The sequence below is a fragment of the Nyctereutes procyonoides genome, unplaced genomic scaffold (genome assembly GCF_905146905.1).
Source record: "Nyctereutes procyonoides isolate TBG_1078 unplaced genomic scaffold, NYPRO_anot_genome, whole genome shotgun sequence".
Taxonomy (NCBI): Eukaryota; Metazoa; Chordata; class Mammalia; order Carnivora; family Canidae; genus Nyctereutes; species Nyctereutes procyonoides.
This window is the reverse complement of record NW_026575139.1, coordinates 12,648,299-12,665,132: the sequence shown is the minus strand read 5'-3', so window position 1 is coordinate 12,665,132 and position 16,834 is coordinate 12,648,299. Positions and strand designations below refer to the sequence as shown.

The 16,834-nt window shown below is 37.4% G+C and overlaps 1 protein-coding gene across 2 annotated transcripts in view; it reads right to left on the bottom strand.

The window, feature by feature from the left end:
* Positions 1-16,834, bottom strand: part of EML5 (EMAP like 5) — a 184,044-nt gene that overhangs the window by 11,675 nt on the left and 155,535 nt on the right. For both annotated transcript variants that reach the window (XM_055303744.1, XM_055303745.1), the window contains 4 exons: positions 14,035-14,113; positions 12,714-12,843; positions 10,377-10,475; positions 7,640-7,660 (listed from right to left, as the gene is read on the bottom strand). In XM_055303744.1, the coding sequence (XP_055159719.1) occupies positions 7,640-7,660; positions 10,377-10,475; positions 12,714-12,843; positions 14,035-14,113 (329 nt within the window). The remainder of the gene's footprint in view (positions 1-7,639; positions 7,661-10,376; positions 10,476-12,713; positions 12,844-14,034; positions 14,114-16,834) is intronic.

The following is a 16,834-nucleotide window of genomic DNA, read 5'->3' as shown; positions in this document are numbered from 1 at the left end:
ACGAAATTTTCAACCATATAGACAGAGATCTGGTAAAAAGCTAAGTTCATATCACTTTATAAGACAGTGTTGTTTTTTAAAAACAGGATTTCAGGGAAGAAATAACACTGCTTATCTTTTATTTTTATTTATTTATTTTTCAAGATTTTTTTTTATTAAAAGAAAAATTGTTTTAGTAGGCTCTACACCCAACATGGGGCTTGAACTCATGACCCCAAGATCAAGAATTGCAAATTCTACTGACTGAGCCAGCCAGGCACCCCAACACTTTATTTTTAGGTAATCTCTACACCCAACATGGGATATGAATTCAACCCTGAGATCAAGAGTCACATGCTCCACCAGGTGCCCCCCAAATGGCTAATCTTTTAAAAAACTGTATTTGTTGCTATTCGTCTTGTGTAGCCCATTTCTACTCTTTAAAAAAATTTTCCCAGTTATCTGTATTTTCTAAGTAAAAATATCAGGTCTTTGTATTATCCTTTCTTCATGAACTACAGCCTATAAAAATGAACAGATAAGTCAATTTAGCAGCTAATTCAGTCTCATAACATAGGTACTTTTATTTAAAATTTAAGATTTTATTTATTTATTTGAGAGAGAGAGAACACAGAAGGAGAGGGGGAAGCAGACTCCCAACTGTGCAGGAAGCCTGATGTGGGGCTCTATCCCAGGACCCGGGGATCATGATGGGAGCTAAAGGCAGATGCTTAACGACTGAGCCACTCAGGTGCCCCAGAACATAAGTACTTTTAGTAAAATAATCAAACTACTAAAGTATGTTTGTTTCAAATTATAAATCTGCTACAAATATTGCCAAAATAGAGACAATTTAGTCTCCAAAGAAAATACTGTGATCAATTTAGATTATACTGTATACCATCTATAATTTACAGTATACAATGTTAAATCTGAGAGCTCTTCAAAGTAATTAAAATACATTAAACCAGGGATTTCAAGTCATTAAGTAGAAATTGTTCAAAGATTTCTACAACTGTAAAAAATCAAAACTGTATGGAAATAGACTTAAAAGCTTACCATATGGGGTGCCTGGGTGGCTCAGTCAGTTAAGTATTTGGCTCTTTATTTCAGCTTGGGTCATGATCTCAGGGTTTTGAGATCAAACCGCCTGTCAGGCTCCACACTCAGCACGGACTCGGCTTGGAATCCTCTCCCTCTGCCCGTCCCCTGCTTGTGCATGCACTCTCTCTCTTTCTCAAATAAACTAAAAAACAGTTTATCATATAATAAAATAGGGTATTTGTGCATGTAAAAATGAACACAATAGCTTAAGTACTGAACTAAAATTAGAATATTCCTTATTCAATATAAAAGTCAAAGAATATGAGGGACTGGCACACTTAATATGTAGCATTGACAGTAACCATGGAACTATGGAAAGAGTCCAGATGTCCTTTGACAGATGAATTTATAAAGAAGATGTGGTATAGATACACAATGGAATATTACTCAGCCATCAAGAGAATGAAATCTTGCCATTTGTAACAATGTGAATGAAGCTAGAAAGTATTATGCTTAGTGAAATTAAAGACAAATCCCATATGATTTCACTCATGTGGAATTTAAGAAACAAAACAAATGAACATTTGGGAAGGAAACAAAAGGGAGGCAAACCATAATTGACTTAACTATAGAGAACAAACTAAAGATCGCTGGGGGCGAGGAGCGGGATATGCTAGACGGGTGGTGGGGATTAAGGCAGGCACATGTTGGGATGGGCACTGGGAATTGTATGTAAGTGGTGAATCTCTAAATTCTACTCCTGAAACCAATATTACACTGTAATGTTAACTAGAACTTAAACATTTGAAAAAAAATGTAAACATGTACTAGGGCAGTCTATAATTTTTTGCCAGTAATAAATATTATATAGGTCTTCTATAATATAGAAACATTTTTACATGTTCATAAAAAGCAACCCTGAGCAATCCATATACTTTATTTGCCTAAATGTGATGAGGTAGATAATGGATTTTCAAGAAACATCACTCAGTTTTGTCTCCAAATTTCATATATCACAAATTACCAAAACCTTCATTTATTTAAACTCTACATAGCAAGTAATTTTAAGGAAGTTGAGCTACTGAGCTTTTCAAACTTTCATAGAAAGTTAAATGAGATGGTAAGGAGCATATACGTAAAATTTATGTTTTAAAACATGACCATGACCATGTCATGGGACTGCTACTATCCAAACTGTTCTGAACTTGTATCAGTAACAGGATTTAAGATTTAAGTCACCGCAAACTTTCAACGCCTTTTCTAACTTACTGAAGAAGGATTAAGTTAGGGGGCACCTGGGTGGCTCGTGGCTCAGTCGGTTAAGCACCTGCCTTCAGCTCAGGTCATGATCCCGGGGTCTTGGGATTGAGCTCCATGCTCAGTGAGATCCTGCTTCTCACTCTGCTCCTACCCCTGCTCATGCTTTCTCTCTCTCTCTCAAATAAAATATTTTAAAAATATTTTTTAAAAAGATTTTATTTATGTATTCATGAGAGACACAGAGAGGCAGGGACACAGGCAGAGGGAGAAGCAGGCTCTATGCAGGGAGCCCAATATGGGACTTGATCCCAGGACCCCCAGAGTCACGCACTGGGAAGAAGGCAAATGTCCAACTGCTGAGCCACCCAGGCGTGCTGAATCCTTTTTTTTTTTTTAAGAGAAAGATTAAGTGATGTTCATTAAGTACATTTTATTTCCTCCTATGATTCAAAAATGGTCATTCATGATACTGGAGTAGCACAGACCCTGTTCGCTCTCTTCCCCTTCCAACGTGCCACCAGCTAATGGGTGCCTTCCCCTTCCAATGCGCTACCAGTTAATGGGTGCACCTCTAAGCCTCACTTCTAGGCAGATGTGTTTTCCATGAAGTCAGTCGGGCCCTAAGTCACACACAGCTGACAGAGCCAACAGAGGTGTGGTGTCTTCAGGATCCATTTCTGTTCTTCCTCCTATTATATCAAGCTCTCTCTGGAAAATCAATCCCACTGACTTTATCAGCATTCCTAAACCCTAAGTCTCTGGTACAGAGATGCTGTAAGGTCTCTTTCAATTACTAATTGGAGCTTACAAGAATCAAAGTTTTAAAGGATATATTCTTTGTCCATCCTTTACCTTGCCTTTGGTGCAGCCTAATAAAAACTGTATTTTAAAACAAGACTTTAACGTGAGCCATTAAGTGCACCAACTGTATTTCACACTTTAGTTTCTGTGGTGGACAGCTCTGCTGCATAGCCACCATTCATTACCTCCTTCCTTCTTAATAAAGCTATACTTCTATTCAGGAATCCATTCCTCGTAAGTAGAGCAAGTGATTCAGGGGAAAGACACTGCTGGCTCAGAGGATTAGTCTAAGCCCCTTGTAATAACATCCCCTGTGCCCCCAAGCCCCCACGCTCCATTCCCCACTGCCCATCTCCAGCAGGGAGATTTAGTTCAGTAACCCAGACTCAGCCCATCAGCACATGGTATTATTCCCCAGGTGTTTTCTTAGTACAGGGTTTGCTTTGGGTCTTCAAATGATTCAATGAGACTAAAGGAAGGACTTTTAGTTCATGGTTCTGAAAAGGGTGTTTATCCTTTTCCCCCTAAATGAAAGCAAAGAAGCCTGTAACTCGAACTGGCACTGGCAATTCTCTTCTGACCACAAATGCAACCAGCCTTAGGGCTAATAAATTCCCTTATTTTCTGTCACAGATGGCACATGGAAGACCAACTAAAGTCCCTTAATGGACAACTGCCTATTATGACAAATGGTAACTATGAGGGTGGGGGTAGTTCTCGTTCTTCAAATCCTCTTAAGGACCAAATGTCAAAATCTTAGCACTGCCTTAGGTACACTAAGGAAAAAACTTTGTCAGACAAAAGATGTCCCCTTACTGTCTACTCAAAGGACATGTAATGTATTCAAATGTGATTATATCACATATTTTCTAATAGATATTTACTCTCCCACATTCCAAAGTGACTTCAAAACTTTAGCTCCCACCTTCCTCACCATCTCCTCCCTCTCAGCTATTAAAGAAAATAGAGCTTCCTTATTTTCCCACTCCCGCCCCCAAACCCACAAGTCTTGTCTTCCCTTTAATCTTTATGTCTGTGAATACTTTCTTCCCGCCCACTGTTTCTCCGGAAGTATTCCCCCATCTCGCTGAGCCAGCTGCTCAAGCGAAAAATTAACAGCCTTGCTTCCTCACTTTCTGTCAGGCCCTCACATCCAATTCTTCCAAAAGGACCACTGGGCTTTACCTTCAAAATATAATCTCATCTTTTTCTTTCTTTTTTTTTTTTTTAATAATATTACCACCTCAGATCACGTTAGCTTTAAAAGTTTACTTATTGCCTCTCTCCCTCTGGAGCTGAGGTCTGCAAACTTCTGTAGAGTCAGAAACATGGGACGCTCAGGGGGCTCAGTGGTTGAGCCTCTGCCTTCGGCTCAGGGTGTGATCCCAGGGTCCTGGAATCCTGCCCCACATGGAGCTACCTGCTCATCACGGAGCCTGTTTCTCCCTCTCCCTCTGCCTGCCTCTCTCTCTGTTAAATAAATAAATAAAACCTTAAAAAAGTCAGAGTTCTTTATCCTTAAAATCAATTGCAAATGTTTGCCCATAATAAAATCACACATTTCAACTTTGAAAATGTCTCATGTAGATAGTTACTGACAAATTTGAATATTAATCTACAAGTACATGATGTTAACTGTCAATCACTTGGAAAGCATTTAGAGCATTCTTTTAGGGTCTTGTCTTGGTATCTGGCTTTTAGCACATATTACATTGCAGAATAATCACCATAAACCGAAGGTTAGGTGCAAGTTCTTCAGTTTTAGTTAAGCCAATTTTTGAAATATGGACATTTTCTTTGCATTTGCATCAAGATCTGAAAAGTGCTGCTGGCACTATAGTTTGAGGCCAGAAAATACATTTGCTATAAATGGGATTTGCATTTCTTGTTCTAAAGTTTGATGGCATGAGACCTGTATCATGCAGGGTGGCATTACTTGGGATTACAACACTAGCCGCCATCAATGAGTTTCTTGTAGGTATAAATTTCACTGGAATTGTAACTTCCAGTTGTTACAGTGACTGTAGTTTCCTTGTAATTTCAGATGGAATTCATTAAGAAACATTACTAAGTCTGTAGCAAAAAACTAATTTTCAAGGCCATTCAGAGACGGACAGCACTACTTTTCTCATTCAGAAAAATTTCAGTCTTGGCTCTGAGCTCCTAAAATTGCAATAATGCTATTACTAAACCACTAAACTGCTGTGGGATAGGATAAGTCAGGATACTCAGCTTCTTCTTTTTTTTTTTTTAATTAAAATGTTTTTTTTTATTATTATTTTTAAAGATTTTATTTATTTATTCATGAGAATACACAGAGAGGAGAGAGAGAGAGGCAGAGACACAGGCAGAGGGAGAAGCAGGCTCCATGCACCGGGAGCCTGACGTGGGATTCGATCCCGGGTCTCCAGGATCCCGCCCTGGGCCAAAGGCAGGCGCCAAACCGCTGCGCCACCCAGGGATCCCGGATACTCAGCTTCTATTTCTAAAATAAATTCATGGAACTAATGTGGGTTAAATCTATGAGAACAAATGACATTCACTGTTGATTCTCGATGACAAATTGAGGTTGTCACTAATACATGATACACTGAAATGTTTTCCAAAAACTACCTGTTGATGGATAGCACAACAAAAAACCACAGGCTTTAAACACCTCAAATTTCCACCAGCTTTGAACATGTAACCAACTATTCCTTTCTCTGCTCCAGCTCCACATGTATTTCCACCACCATCAGTCGTCACATGTATCTTAGCAGATTCCACTTCAGATTGTCCTGAATTAATGTTTTCTTAACTTCTCTGAAAATATTATCTTTTGTAGTTGTTCATAGAGGCCAAGTCTTCAGTCACTTCAAAGGCACAGATTCCTTAAGTTAGCGATATCATATGTCAATGTGTCAGGAACTACGGGAAACCATTCAGTGTTATCTGCCTTGTTGGGGGTCTTGTTTTTAATTGACTGAGGCTGTTCCCAATATCCTCAACTCTTTTAGCAACAATTCTTACCAGAAAGCTAATAGTTTTAAACAAGTTTATTTTCTCTGGACACGTGTTCACTGCAATCAAAAATAATTTAATTACTCATAGCCAGTAAACAGCTTCCCTTGACTAACAAATGAGCCATTCAGAAACTCTGGTTGCAAGCTTATTTTATTTTTTGTTTTTGTCAAGAAATTCTGGTATGATGAGATAATCTCACAAATATTCTTTTAAATTTTTAATTTTTTTCTGACTGTTGGCTTCCTGTGAGCTGGGAATCCTGTGATAAAGCTTAGTGTGAAAATATTAACATATATTGTATTCTCTTAGCACAGCTACCGTGTCAATGCATGACAAACATGTTTACCACGTTAATTGGATAACAATATAATCCACATTTCACTGTGCTTTAAAAGTGTGACTTTCAAAGTCCGCTTTCCCTTTTTGCCTTGTTTTGACTGGATAGATATACACTGGTTAAACAGCAAAACACAAAGCTGTGGTGTAACTTGAAACCTCCCAAGTTATAACGGCATCACTGCACTCTGAGTGTGTCCAGCAGCAGGGCAAAGCAATGAGAGCATCTTGTGTGCCTCTGATGCAGCCTCTCCACATTGCTGGAGCACAAAAAGCTGCCACAAACCACATGGAATGAGTCTGGCTGTATCTAACAGAACTTTATCTATGGAGACTGAAATTTGAATTTCATATAATTTTCATGTGCTCTGAGTTTTTCTTTTGATTTCTCCCAACTGTCTAACTTAGTAAAAACTATACCTAGCTCATGGGCTATACAAAAACAGACAGTGGGCCAGATTTGGCCCAAGGGCTATAGTCTGCCAACCCATACTCTTGAACATAACCAAGGGAGCATAAAGATTCCCTGTTGTATCAGATAAATTTGTAGTTTAACAGTTAAATTACAAAATGAAACTTTATCCTGGAAGAGAGAGAGATAGATACAAATCATGGAGAAATATTTTTTGCATTAAACTGCTATTTTTACTATATTATGTAAACTGAAAATTGGGTTGAAAAAGCCTACTGAATACCTAAAAACAATGCACACATTATCTAGCAGCTTTTTAGAGTCACAAAACTATGGTCAGGATCAATAAGAGAAAGTTATTTTTAAATCTTTAAGTGATCTATTGATCTACTGTGTAATAAATGTAATGATATGTAAAAATAATTAAAAATTTTGCTTTTAGGCAATACAATCTATTGATTCATATTTAAGATTAATTTACTCCCATTTGCACTCTTAGCAGCTATATGGTATTAGCAAGTGATTACCTACTGTGAAGGATTCTTTCAATAATTAAATAAGTAATACATGTAAAGTACTTAAAATAGTGCTTCTGGTATACTAAAAAGGTCAAAGTATATTAGTTTTAAAGATAAACAATTACTATTGTTATTGCAGATAGGGCTCAGTATCATGATGTTAAAATGATGTATTTTTAACTTATAAAAATCCAAAATAGTTTCAAGTATCTTATGATTCTATAAAAATTTGGGCTATCATTAGTAAACAATACAAGTAGAACAGAAAATGATGAATTTTCCATACCTGACATGTCTGCCAAATCACCTAAAATGGAAAAGCAGCAGAAAAATAACCCTCCATAAGTAACACAAATACTTAAAAAAAGTAAAATTTATAAAAATTCAATTATCACAAAATAATTTTTATATAACATATCATAGTCATATGCAAAATGAATCTTATGTTAAATTGAGTAAACTGTAAGTGAAGACATTTGCTTCAATTACACATATATATTAAAATTTCATGTATAAGATCTTTCAATCTTTGGATAAAAAACTATTTTCTTTGTATTTGATGACTGACTTGAAATTTTATTTTATTTTTTAATTTTTTTACTTGAAATTTGAAAAACTTAAAGATAATATATTGATATTATTTAAATGATACAACTCTTGTTTTAGTTTACAAAATGCCTTGTTAATAGACTGAAGTTTTAATGCATCTCTGCTTGGTCCTAAAAGTCCAAGATTCTAGCCAAGGGAAAAAAAAGTTTGAATGTAACTGGCTAAAATGCCACAAAAGCAAATATTTCCCCTGTGACCTATATGATTTTGAACAAAGAGAGCCATAAACATTTTATGCAGTGTTTTGAGTCTTGCAGGTATTATACAAGCTTGGCAGGCAAACTAACTACTGACTCATTTCTCTTTGGATTTAGAAGAGAAAAAGTCCCTCACTCTTCGGTATTCTCTTCAGTCTATCTTATAATTCATTAGCCATCAGTAAAAATTTTCTGTATCTATTCTGTGGAAGAGTATAGCGGGGCAAGACATTGGGCTGCATATATATGATCTAAAATTCACCTGAACTTTGACTTGGAAGGACAGAGAGTGGAGGATAATTAGCCATTCCACATTTCATTTTGAAAAGAGTTGCTTTACAAAATAAAACAAATACTGAATCATTAAGTTGTACACCTGAAACTACTATGTTACATGTCATTTATATCTCAATAAAAAAAAAGGAGAACAGGGCCAAAGTTCATGAAAGATTATATTTGTGACCATATTTCTTAATCAAAAGAGAAAACTACAAGGGTGGCCCGAGTGGCTCAGCGGTTTAGCGCCGCTTTCAGCCCAGGGCCTGATCCTGGAGACCCAGGATTGAGTCCTGCATTGGGCTCCCTGCATGGAGCCTGCTTCTCCCTCTGCCTGTGTCTCTGCCTCTCTCTCTTTCTCTGTGTGTCTCTCATGAATAAATAAATGAAATCTTAAAAAAAAAAGAGAGAGAGAGAGAGAAAACTACAGCACTATTAAGCAAAATTGCCTAACAAAGGGAGAGAGGGGGAAAGAAAAGAAGCAAAGCTGGGAAATGGAAGAATCTTGCCTTCTAGAATAATATTCATATGCAAATTCCATTTACACAGAGATTTTATCCTTTTTTGGTAAGCAGCTTGGATCTCCAGCATCTAGAATAATGCCTTGTGCATGCCACATGCTCAATAAGTTTGCTGAGTAAATGAATTTAACTCAGTAAAAAATAACTCTATGCCAAGAGGCACTAAACTAGGCTCTTTCGTGACCAAAACGGTAATATAATCTCATTTTTTTGTGTGTGCAGAGAAAAAAATAAGACTTTAATTTTTAAAAATTTAGTGCAAAAAAAAGGTCTAGACCTATCCATTTACACTCAAAGATTAGAATCTTTTGTATGTAATGCATGAAGTATCAGTCTATTTCTTTTTAAAAATAGAAGAATTTATAGAAAGAAGGAATACAAGGGTCTTTGTGGTTTATCTGCAGAACTAAGCAACCCAGACAATTTTCTGACTGATCAATTTAGTACTTGTATGAAAAATGAAGATATTAAAAGCATAAATTATCCTTTCCAAGAAGAAAAGGACACCTGGAAATGTGGCTGAGCCACTGAGACCTACACCAAGATCCAGCAAACCCAATGACATCAATCATTTTTACCAAGTACACCAGAGTTACGAAGTTCTGACTGACCAAATCTATTGTGTAGTATTCACAGTGATCACTATTGGCAGATATGTTCTAAACAGACCTACTATCCTATCATTTTGCTTATAGAGTTATGGCTTTTAATTTTTCTTAAAGAGCTAAAAGAAGACAGCAAGTGGTTTTAAAACAGTTGACAACTTAGATCAATAGCAAAGAAAGGAAAAAGGCAGAAGGATTTACCAGCATGGGCACTCAGCTTCTCTCTTCTTTCTGGCTGCCACAGATGTTGTGTCTCTGTCAGTTTACTTACTTCTTGGCTCTCCCTTATTTACCACTTCCTCCTCAAATTCTTCCTTTCTGCTTTATTTTTTTTTTTAAGATTTTATTTATTTATTCATGAGAGACTCACAGAGAGAGGCAGAGACACAGACAGAGGGAGAAGCAGGCTCCTGCAGGGATGTGGGACTCTATCCCGGACCCCGAGATCACGACCTGAGGCAAAGGCAGGCACTCAACTGCTGAACCACCCAGACATCCCCTTCCTTTCTGCTTTAAATGCCACATTAATCCTTTTTGCTGATCAGAAATTTCTGCTAAAGGACTAAGTCCAACTATTTCAATCACCATAACATAGTTCATTCTTAATTCTGCACTGCCTGTACCAACTAAGATAACCAAAGTGAGAGAAAGATACCTGGAAGCAAATAATATTGGAAAACTGGGTGTGTGTGTTTTATATACAAATGCATTTTGAATAATACACAAATATATTTTATTTTTTCCCCTAGGATACTGAATCAATTTGAATAATATAATTACTTAAAATTGTTTCTTTTTAAAATATAGAAACATACCTACTTGGCCAGTTGCCACTATGTTGATAAATTTGGGATGCTGATTTACAGTGAGGCACAGTATATCATCATTATGTTCCTGATAAAAACTCTGGGTCCCTATAAAAAAAAGAATTTGAGAATTAAATCTGAAAACTTTAAGGTGTAACAGTCAAATGCATTTATCCAGAACAATAAACTGCTGTTTAACATACTTAGTACGTATTTTTTGAGCATCATCATCATCATCATCATAAGGATGGAAAAATTACTCAAAAGTCTTTAAGTGGATAGAGTCCTGAAAAGCATAAACCATGTAACATAAGGCTAAACCATGTATCAAGTGTCGCAGAGAGTTAAAGATCCAAATGCTATGGGAATTCTTATCATGGGCATATGGAACTCTTGGACTGACATGACAGACTCTGTTAATGGGAAGGTGGGTGGGGAAGGACATTCCAGGAAGAAAAATACTTTAAGCAAAGGTCAAAGACAGGAAAGTATTAAGTATGCACATATATGGGCATTTAGCTGAAGAGTAAGGTCAAGAAGAAATGTGAGAAATATGGTTGGAAAGGCAAATTGGAACTAGAATGATAGAGGATTTTGAATGCCAGCCACTGAATTTCATATTTATTCTGTAGTCAGTGGGAAGGTACTCAAGAATTTTGATCAAAGAAGTCATGTGATTTATCTAGTAGTACTGATAGTGAAGAGACCTTAGACGTGATCATATAGGATGTATTGAAAGTATGTTTGTGTAAATACAATGGAGAAGTGGGAAATGAGGTCAGGATGGTACGTTGTAGGTTGGGTCCAGATTACAGAGGGCCATCAACAGTAGGTCCTCCAAAAAGTGAAGCAGCACAAAACAAAACAAAACAATTTAACAATGACATTACCAGATCTAATAGTTTAAAACCTCTCTTCAAAGTGAAATGTGCTTCATATTTCCCAGAACTATGAGTTTAGTGAGAACAAACAAGCAATTATATGTGCTGCTGGCACTCTGAAGAAGAGCAAAACTTCCTAGACTGTGAACATGGTACCCCAAACTGGAGAGGACCAATAATGACAAGTGGGAGGTGCCTAGCCTCCTTTCTGCCCCCCCCACTCTCTCTCTCTCTCAATATAAATAAATAAATAAATATCCCATCAGAAGGTGATTAATTACAAATCAGAAAATTAAAAATAAAATTACAAGTATAAGCATGAAAGTGTATTTACATATTCCTTTCATGAAAGACATAGAGAGAGAAAGGCAGAGACGTAGGCAGAGGGAGAAGCAGGCTCCAAGCAGGGAACCCGATGTGGGACTCGATCTTGGGACCACAGATAATGCCCTGAACCAGAGGCAGGTGCTCAACCGCTGAGCCACCCAGGCATCCCTACATATTCCTTTCTAAATAATCTTTTCTTATTCTTCTCTATTCTCTTTGAAGGAGATGTGAAACGTCAAAGAGGATTATCTAAGTTTTTCTTAAATGACTCAAATTATTAAATTGAAAATCACTACTGATTTCTGTGGGATCTTGGTGAATCCTTTTGTTTAGGAAACCAAAATAGGACTATCATGTTAATGATTAATATTGAGTAGGTTAGGATTCACATAATCCATTTCTTTACCTATTCAGAGTGAAGCTATCAGAGGAAAAAGCCAGAAATGTTTGGACTAAATATCTCTGTTTTTACTTCCAACTTTCAGACTTTATGAAGTTTATAATTACATATAAAAAAACAATTCAAAATTAAATAGTGAATGTCACTAGTAGGATTATCACATCATTGGTCATCAAATAATGCTAAGAGAACTTTATATGTTTTCCAACAATACAATCAGTTAAATAAACATCAAGAAGTATTTTCTCACTTTGAATCAAACAAAGCATCTCCACATAGAGCCACAGGGAAACAGCTTTCTTAATATCTTCCTCTGCTTTCTGAGGCCTCAGTAAGAACATTGCCCACTTCACCTCATTCCCCAGCAATCACTTAACCAACATGCTACTTTTAATCACTACCTAGAAGAGAGAACCACTACACCATCCATTTTCATGTTAACATTAGGGGAAAATAAAGTTACAAATGGTTTCATTATAAAACATGGTTTCAAGGTATAGTAAACCTTTACTCTAACAGAGACCTATGAGCACTTTGCATTATGAAATCTCCTGCTTTATTATGCTCTAAGATTGTAAATGTGGTTACTTGAAATATTACTAAAAAATTCAACATTATGAAATACCTTCTGGACTTATGCAATTTAATTATTTATAGCTTTCACAAAGAAATTTAAGATTATAAATAACAAAATTCTAAAGTAAAAAAAGTGGCAGACAGAAAATCAGAATTTCCTACCTGTAGCAACATTGTGCAGAATTCCAACAGATGCAGTGTGATAAATTATATCATCACCATCATTTAGATAGTGAACATTATTCCTACAGTCTCTTCCTCGATAGCCAAAAACAAGCTCCAACACAAGATCCTATAAAAACAATAAAATCATTATACAACTCCTTATGCCTAAATGTTCACCATTACTTTTATATATAGTACTGGTATATACTATACCAGTCAAAATGGAGGATGCATTTTGATGTTTTGCAAACTTCAAATACAGAATTAAGCTAGATCCACATCTCTGTAATGTGCACTGGAAATAGCAGCTGAAACACACACTGTATACTTTTCTACAGAGAGTTATAAAAAGGAAAAGAGAATCACAAAGCCATCTGATTTTAAGAATTTTAATTGGTAGGAGTTAATGCGTTAAACACTGAGATACTTCCTGTGTCCAAAAGAATAGTATTTTGATTTACATTGTTAGTAAAAATATGTAATCTGCATATATAACTCAATATATTATGTACAAGTGCTATACTCCTGAGGAGCCAAACAGTATACCAACGTTGGTGTAAAAAACTAAGTACACCGTCTCTGATAACGCATGCTAAAGTGCTAGCAGATAATTCTGCTAGTAGAATAATTGAAAGTGTCCCTTTTCTTTGACCTTGTGAGGCTTCGTTGGGGAATGAGTCCCACAATCACTGTCGCACAGATTTGTCGCCTTGTTTTTGACCTGATTTAGCGGTTTGCTTGCAGCTGCTGATACTGGAATTAAGTGCTTGGGAGAATTTCCTTCTGCACAATTGTTGTGGAAAGTTTCTTTGTCGGGAAGTAGAGCCTTCATTGAACTCTACAATGAATATCACATGGGGTATAAACTTTCACTTATAAATTCAAACCTCTAAGTATAAGACACTGTCAAGGTACCTGTGCTTCTATAAGCCATAGATCATTCAGATATATTTACATTCAGAAGTTCTCTGAAGTTCACTTCATGGAAAACTAAAAAAAAGACTAATAAAAAACAAAAAGAAACAAAGGGTATCAATCCAAAACTCAGACTTGACAGTTAAGCAATCAATTTTTACAACCAAACAAAAAAGATTACTCAGGGGCACTTGGCTGGCTCAGTCAGTAGAGCATTTGACTCCACCTTGGGATTCGAGTCCCATGTGGTGTGTACAGATTATTAAAAGATTATTCAGTATGCTTATTTTCATAAAAAACTAATGACAAGATTTGGCTGTCTTACTAGAATGGAATGGGATGAATCCTGAATACATTTTAAGGCACAAGTTAACACTGGGGGGGGGGGGGGTGTTCTCCTTACCTCTATAGGTCTCTTTTTCTTGCCAACATTGTTTGTCTGGAGCTTTTCTGGCCTTGGTGGGGCCCTGCTCACGGGGGGCCTGAAACAGGAAAGTGGGAATGAGGAAAAGCATCCATTACTGGGCACCTTCACTGAGCCTCCCTCACCAAGGCCCACTGGATGGAGATGTCTGACACACCTGCAGGAAAATGAACCCAATCTGTGTTCCTTACTATACCATGCCCTCTTTACTCTGATATCTCCCCAGCAGGAAGGTAGAAAGAAGATATTAGAACTTTTATTCATTTTATCTTCTTTGGTGTATGTTTCAAAATGTAAATAACACATTAGCAGAAGAGCAGATTATTTATAAATACACAAATGTTAGTTTAATACACTAAAAACCTTCTTAATGTGATACATTAGAAAAAGCCTAGATTGCTGCTCTAAAGTGTCTACCACAGTATCTTGCACATGGCAAGTATTCAATGTACTCTTCTTGAATTTTGAAAATATTTATATGAACTTTCTATACTGTTGGCAACATAAGTTATATCTAAATAAAGATTTGTATTCATTACTTGTTCCTCTAGGCCCTATAGCTTCCCTTCTGCCTGAAGTCTCTAGTGAAGTCAATGGCATCACCATTAGTTAGTCAAGCAAAACATTTTAGTTACATAGTATTATAAACCATACAACACTCTGTAAAAGGTAGTTATTATATTACTTACTATTGCCTTCAACTCCTCTTATCTATTCTATTTACTAAACATTCATCAATTTTGCTGAGAGAATAGCGCTCACATCTAGCCCCCTCTTTTTTGTTTCCACTGCTAGTTCAGGATCTATTTGTAATGTCCCATTAGGGGTATAAAGTTTCTGTTTTAAATCATTTAAATGTGGAAGCTCTTAAAATGCTTAGGGATAAACTCAACCAAAAAGGTGAAGGACTCTGAAAACTATAAAACACTGATGAAAGAAACTGAAGATGACACAAACAAATGGAAAGATATTCTATACTCATGGGATTGAAAGCATTAATATTGTTAAAATGTCCGTGCTACCCAAAGCAATCTACAGACTGAATGCAGTTCTTATCAAGATACCAAGAACATTTTCCACAAAACTAGAATAATACTAAAATCTGTATGGAACCACAAAAGACCCCCAAATAGCCAAGGCAATCTTGAGAAAGAAAAACAAAGCTCAGGGATCACAATTCCAGATTTCAATCTATATCACAAAGCTACAGTAATCAAAACAATAGGGTACTGGCACAAAAACAGACACACAGATCCATGGAGCAGGATAAAGAACACAGAAATAAAGTTATGATTATATGGTCAATTAATTAATCTATGACAAAGGAGGCAAGAATATATAATGGGAAAAAGACCATTTTTCAATAAATGGTGCTGGCAAAAACTAGACAGTTACATGTAAAAGAACTGGCCCAATTTTTAACCAATTTCTTTGATATCAGCCATAGCAACATTTTTCTAGATATGTCTCCGTATCTAGCAAACAAAAGCAAAAATAAACTTTGGGACTACACCAAAATAAAAAGCTTTTGCACAGCAAAAAGAACTGTCTATAAAACAAAAAGGCAACTTAATGAACAGGAGAAGACATGTGAAAATGATATATCTGATAAGGGGTTAATATCTAAAATATATAGAGTTTATACAATTCAACACGCCCCCCCCCAAAAAAAAAACCCACAACAATTCGATTAAAAAATGAACAGAGGGGATGGGATCCCTGGGTGGCACAGTGGTTTGGCGCCTGCCTTTGGCCCAGGGCGTGATCCTGGAGACCCGGGATCGAATCCCACGTCGGGCTCCCGGTGCATGGAGCCTGCTTCTCCCTCTGCCTGTGTCTCTGCCTCTCTCTCTCTCTCTCTCTGTGTGACTATCATAAATACATAAAAATTAAAAAAACAAAAAAAAAAACAAAAAAAATATTTAAAAAAAATGGACAGAGGCTGAGTGAAGTAAGCCAGTCAGAGAAGGACAAAGGGAATATAAAGGAAGGGAGAAGAAATGTGTGGGAAATATCAGAAAGGGAGACAGAACATAAAGACTCCTAACTCTGGGAAATGAACTAGGGGTGGTGGAAGGGGAGGAGGGCGGGGGGTGGGGGTGAATGGGTGACGGGCACTGAGGGGGGCACTTGACGGGATGAGCACTGGGTGTTATTCTGTATGTTGGTAAATTGAACACCAATAAAAAATTAATTTATTAAAAATAAAATAAAATAAAATAAAATAAAATCCCTAAAAAAAAAAAGGACAGAGGCCCTGAATAGACATTTTCTCAAAGAAGACATACAGATGGACAACAGACACATAAAAAGACGTTCAACATCACTAATCAGCAGGGAAATGCAAATCAAAACCCCAGTAAGACTACAGTGAGAAGAGTCCGCGCTTCTATCCAGGTAGGAAGACGGGGAAAAGAAATAAAGAAACAAAAGGCCTCCGAGGGGGAGGGGCCCCGCGAGGAGCCGGGCTGAGGCCGGGGCGAGTGTCCCCAGGACAGGAGAGCCCCGTCCCGGAGGAGCAGGAGCTGCACCAACCTTCCCGGGCGGGCGGAAAGGGGCTCGCAGGGAGTTGGAGCAGGACCCAGGAGGGCGGGGATGCCCTCGGGCTCCCGGGGACACTAACAGACACCTGCGAGCGCAGGAGAGTGCTCCGAGCTCCCTAAGGGCTGCAGCGCGCACGGCGGGGACCGACCGGAGCAGCTCGGAGGGGCTCGGGCGGCGGCTCCGCGGAGGGGGCTGCGGGGCGGGAGCGCGAATCCCACAGCGCAGGCCCCGGAGC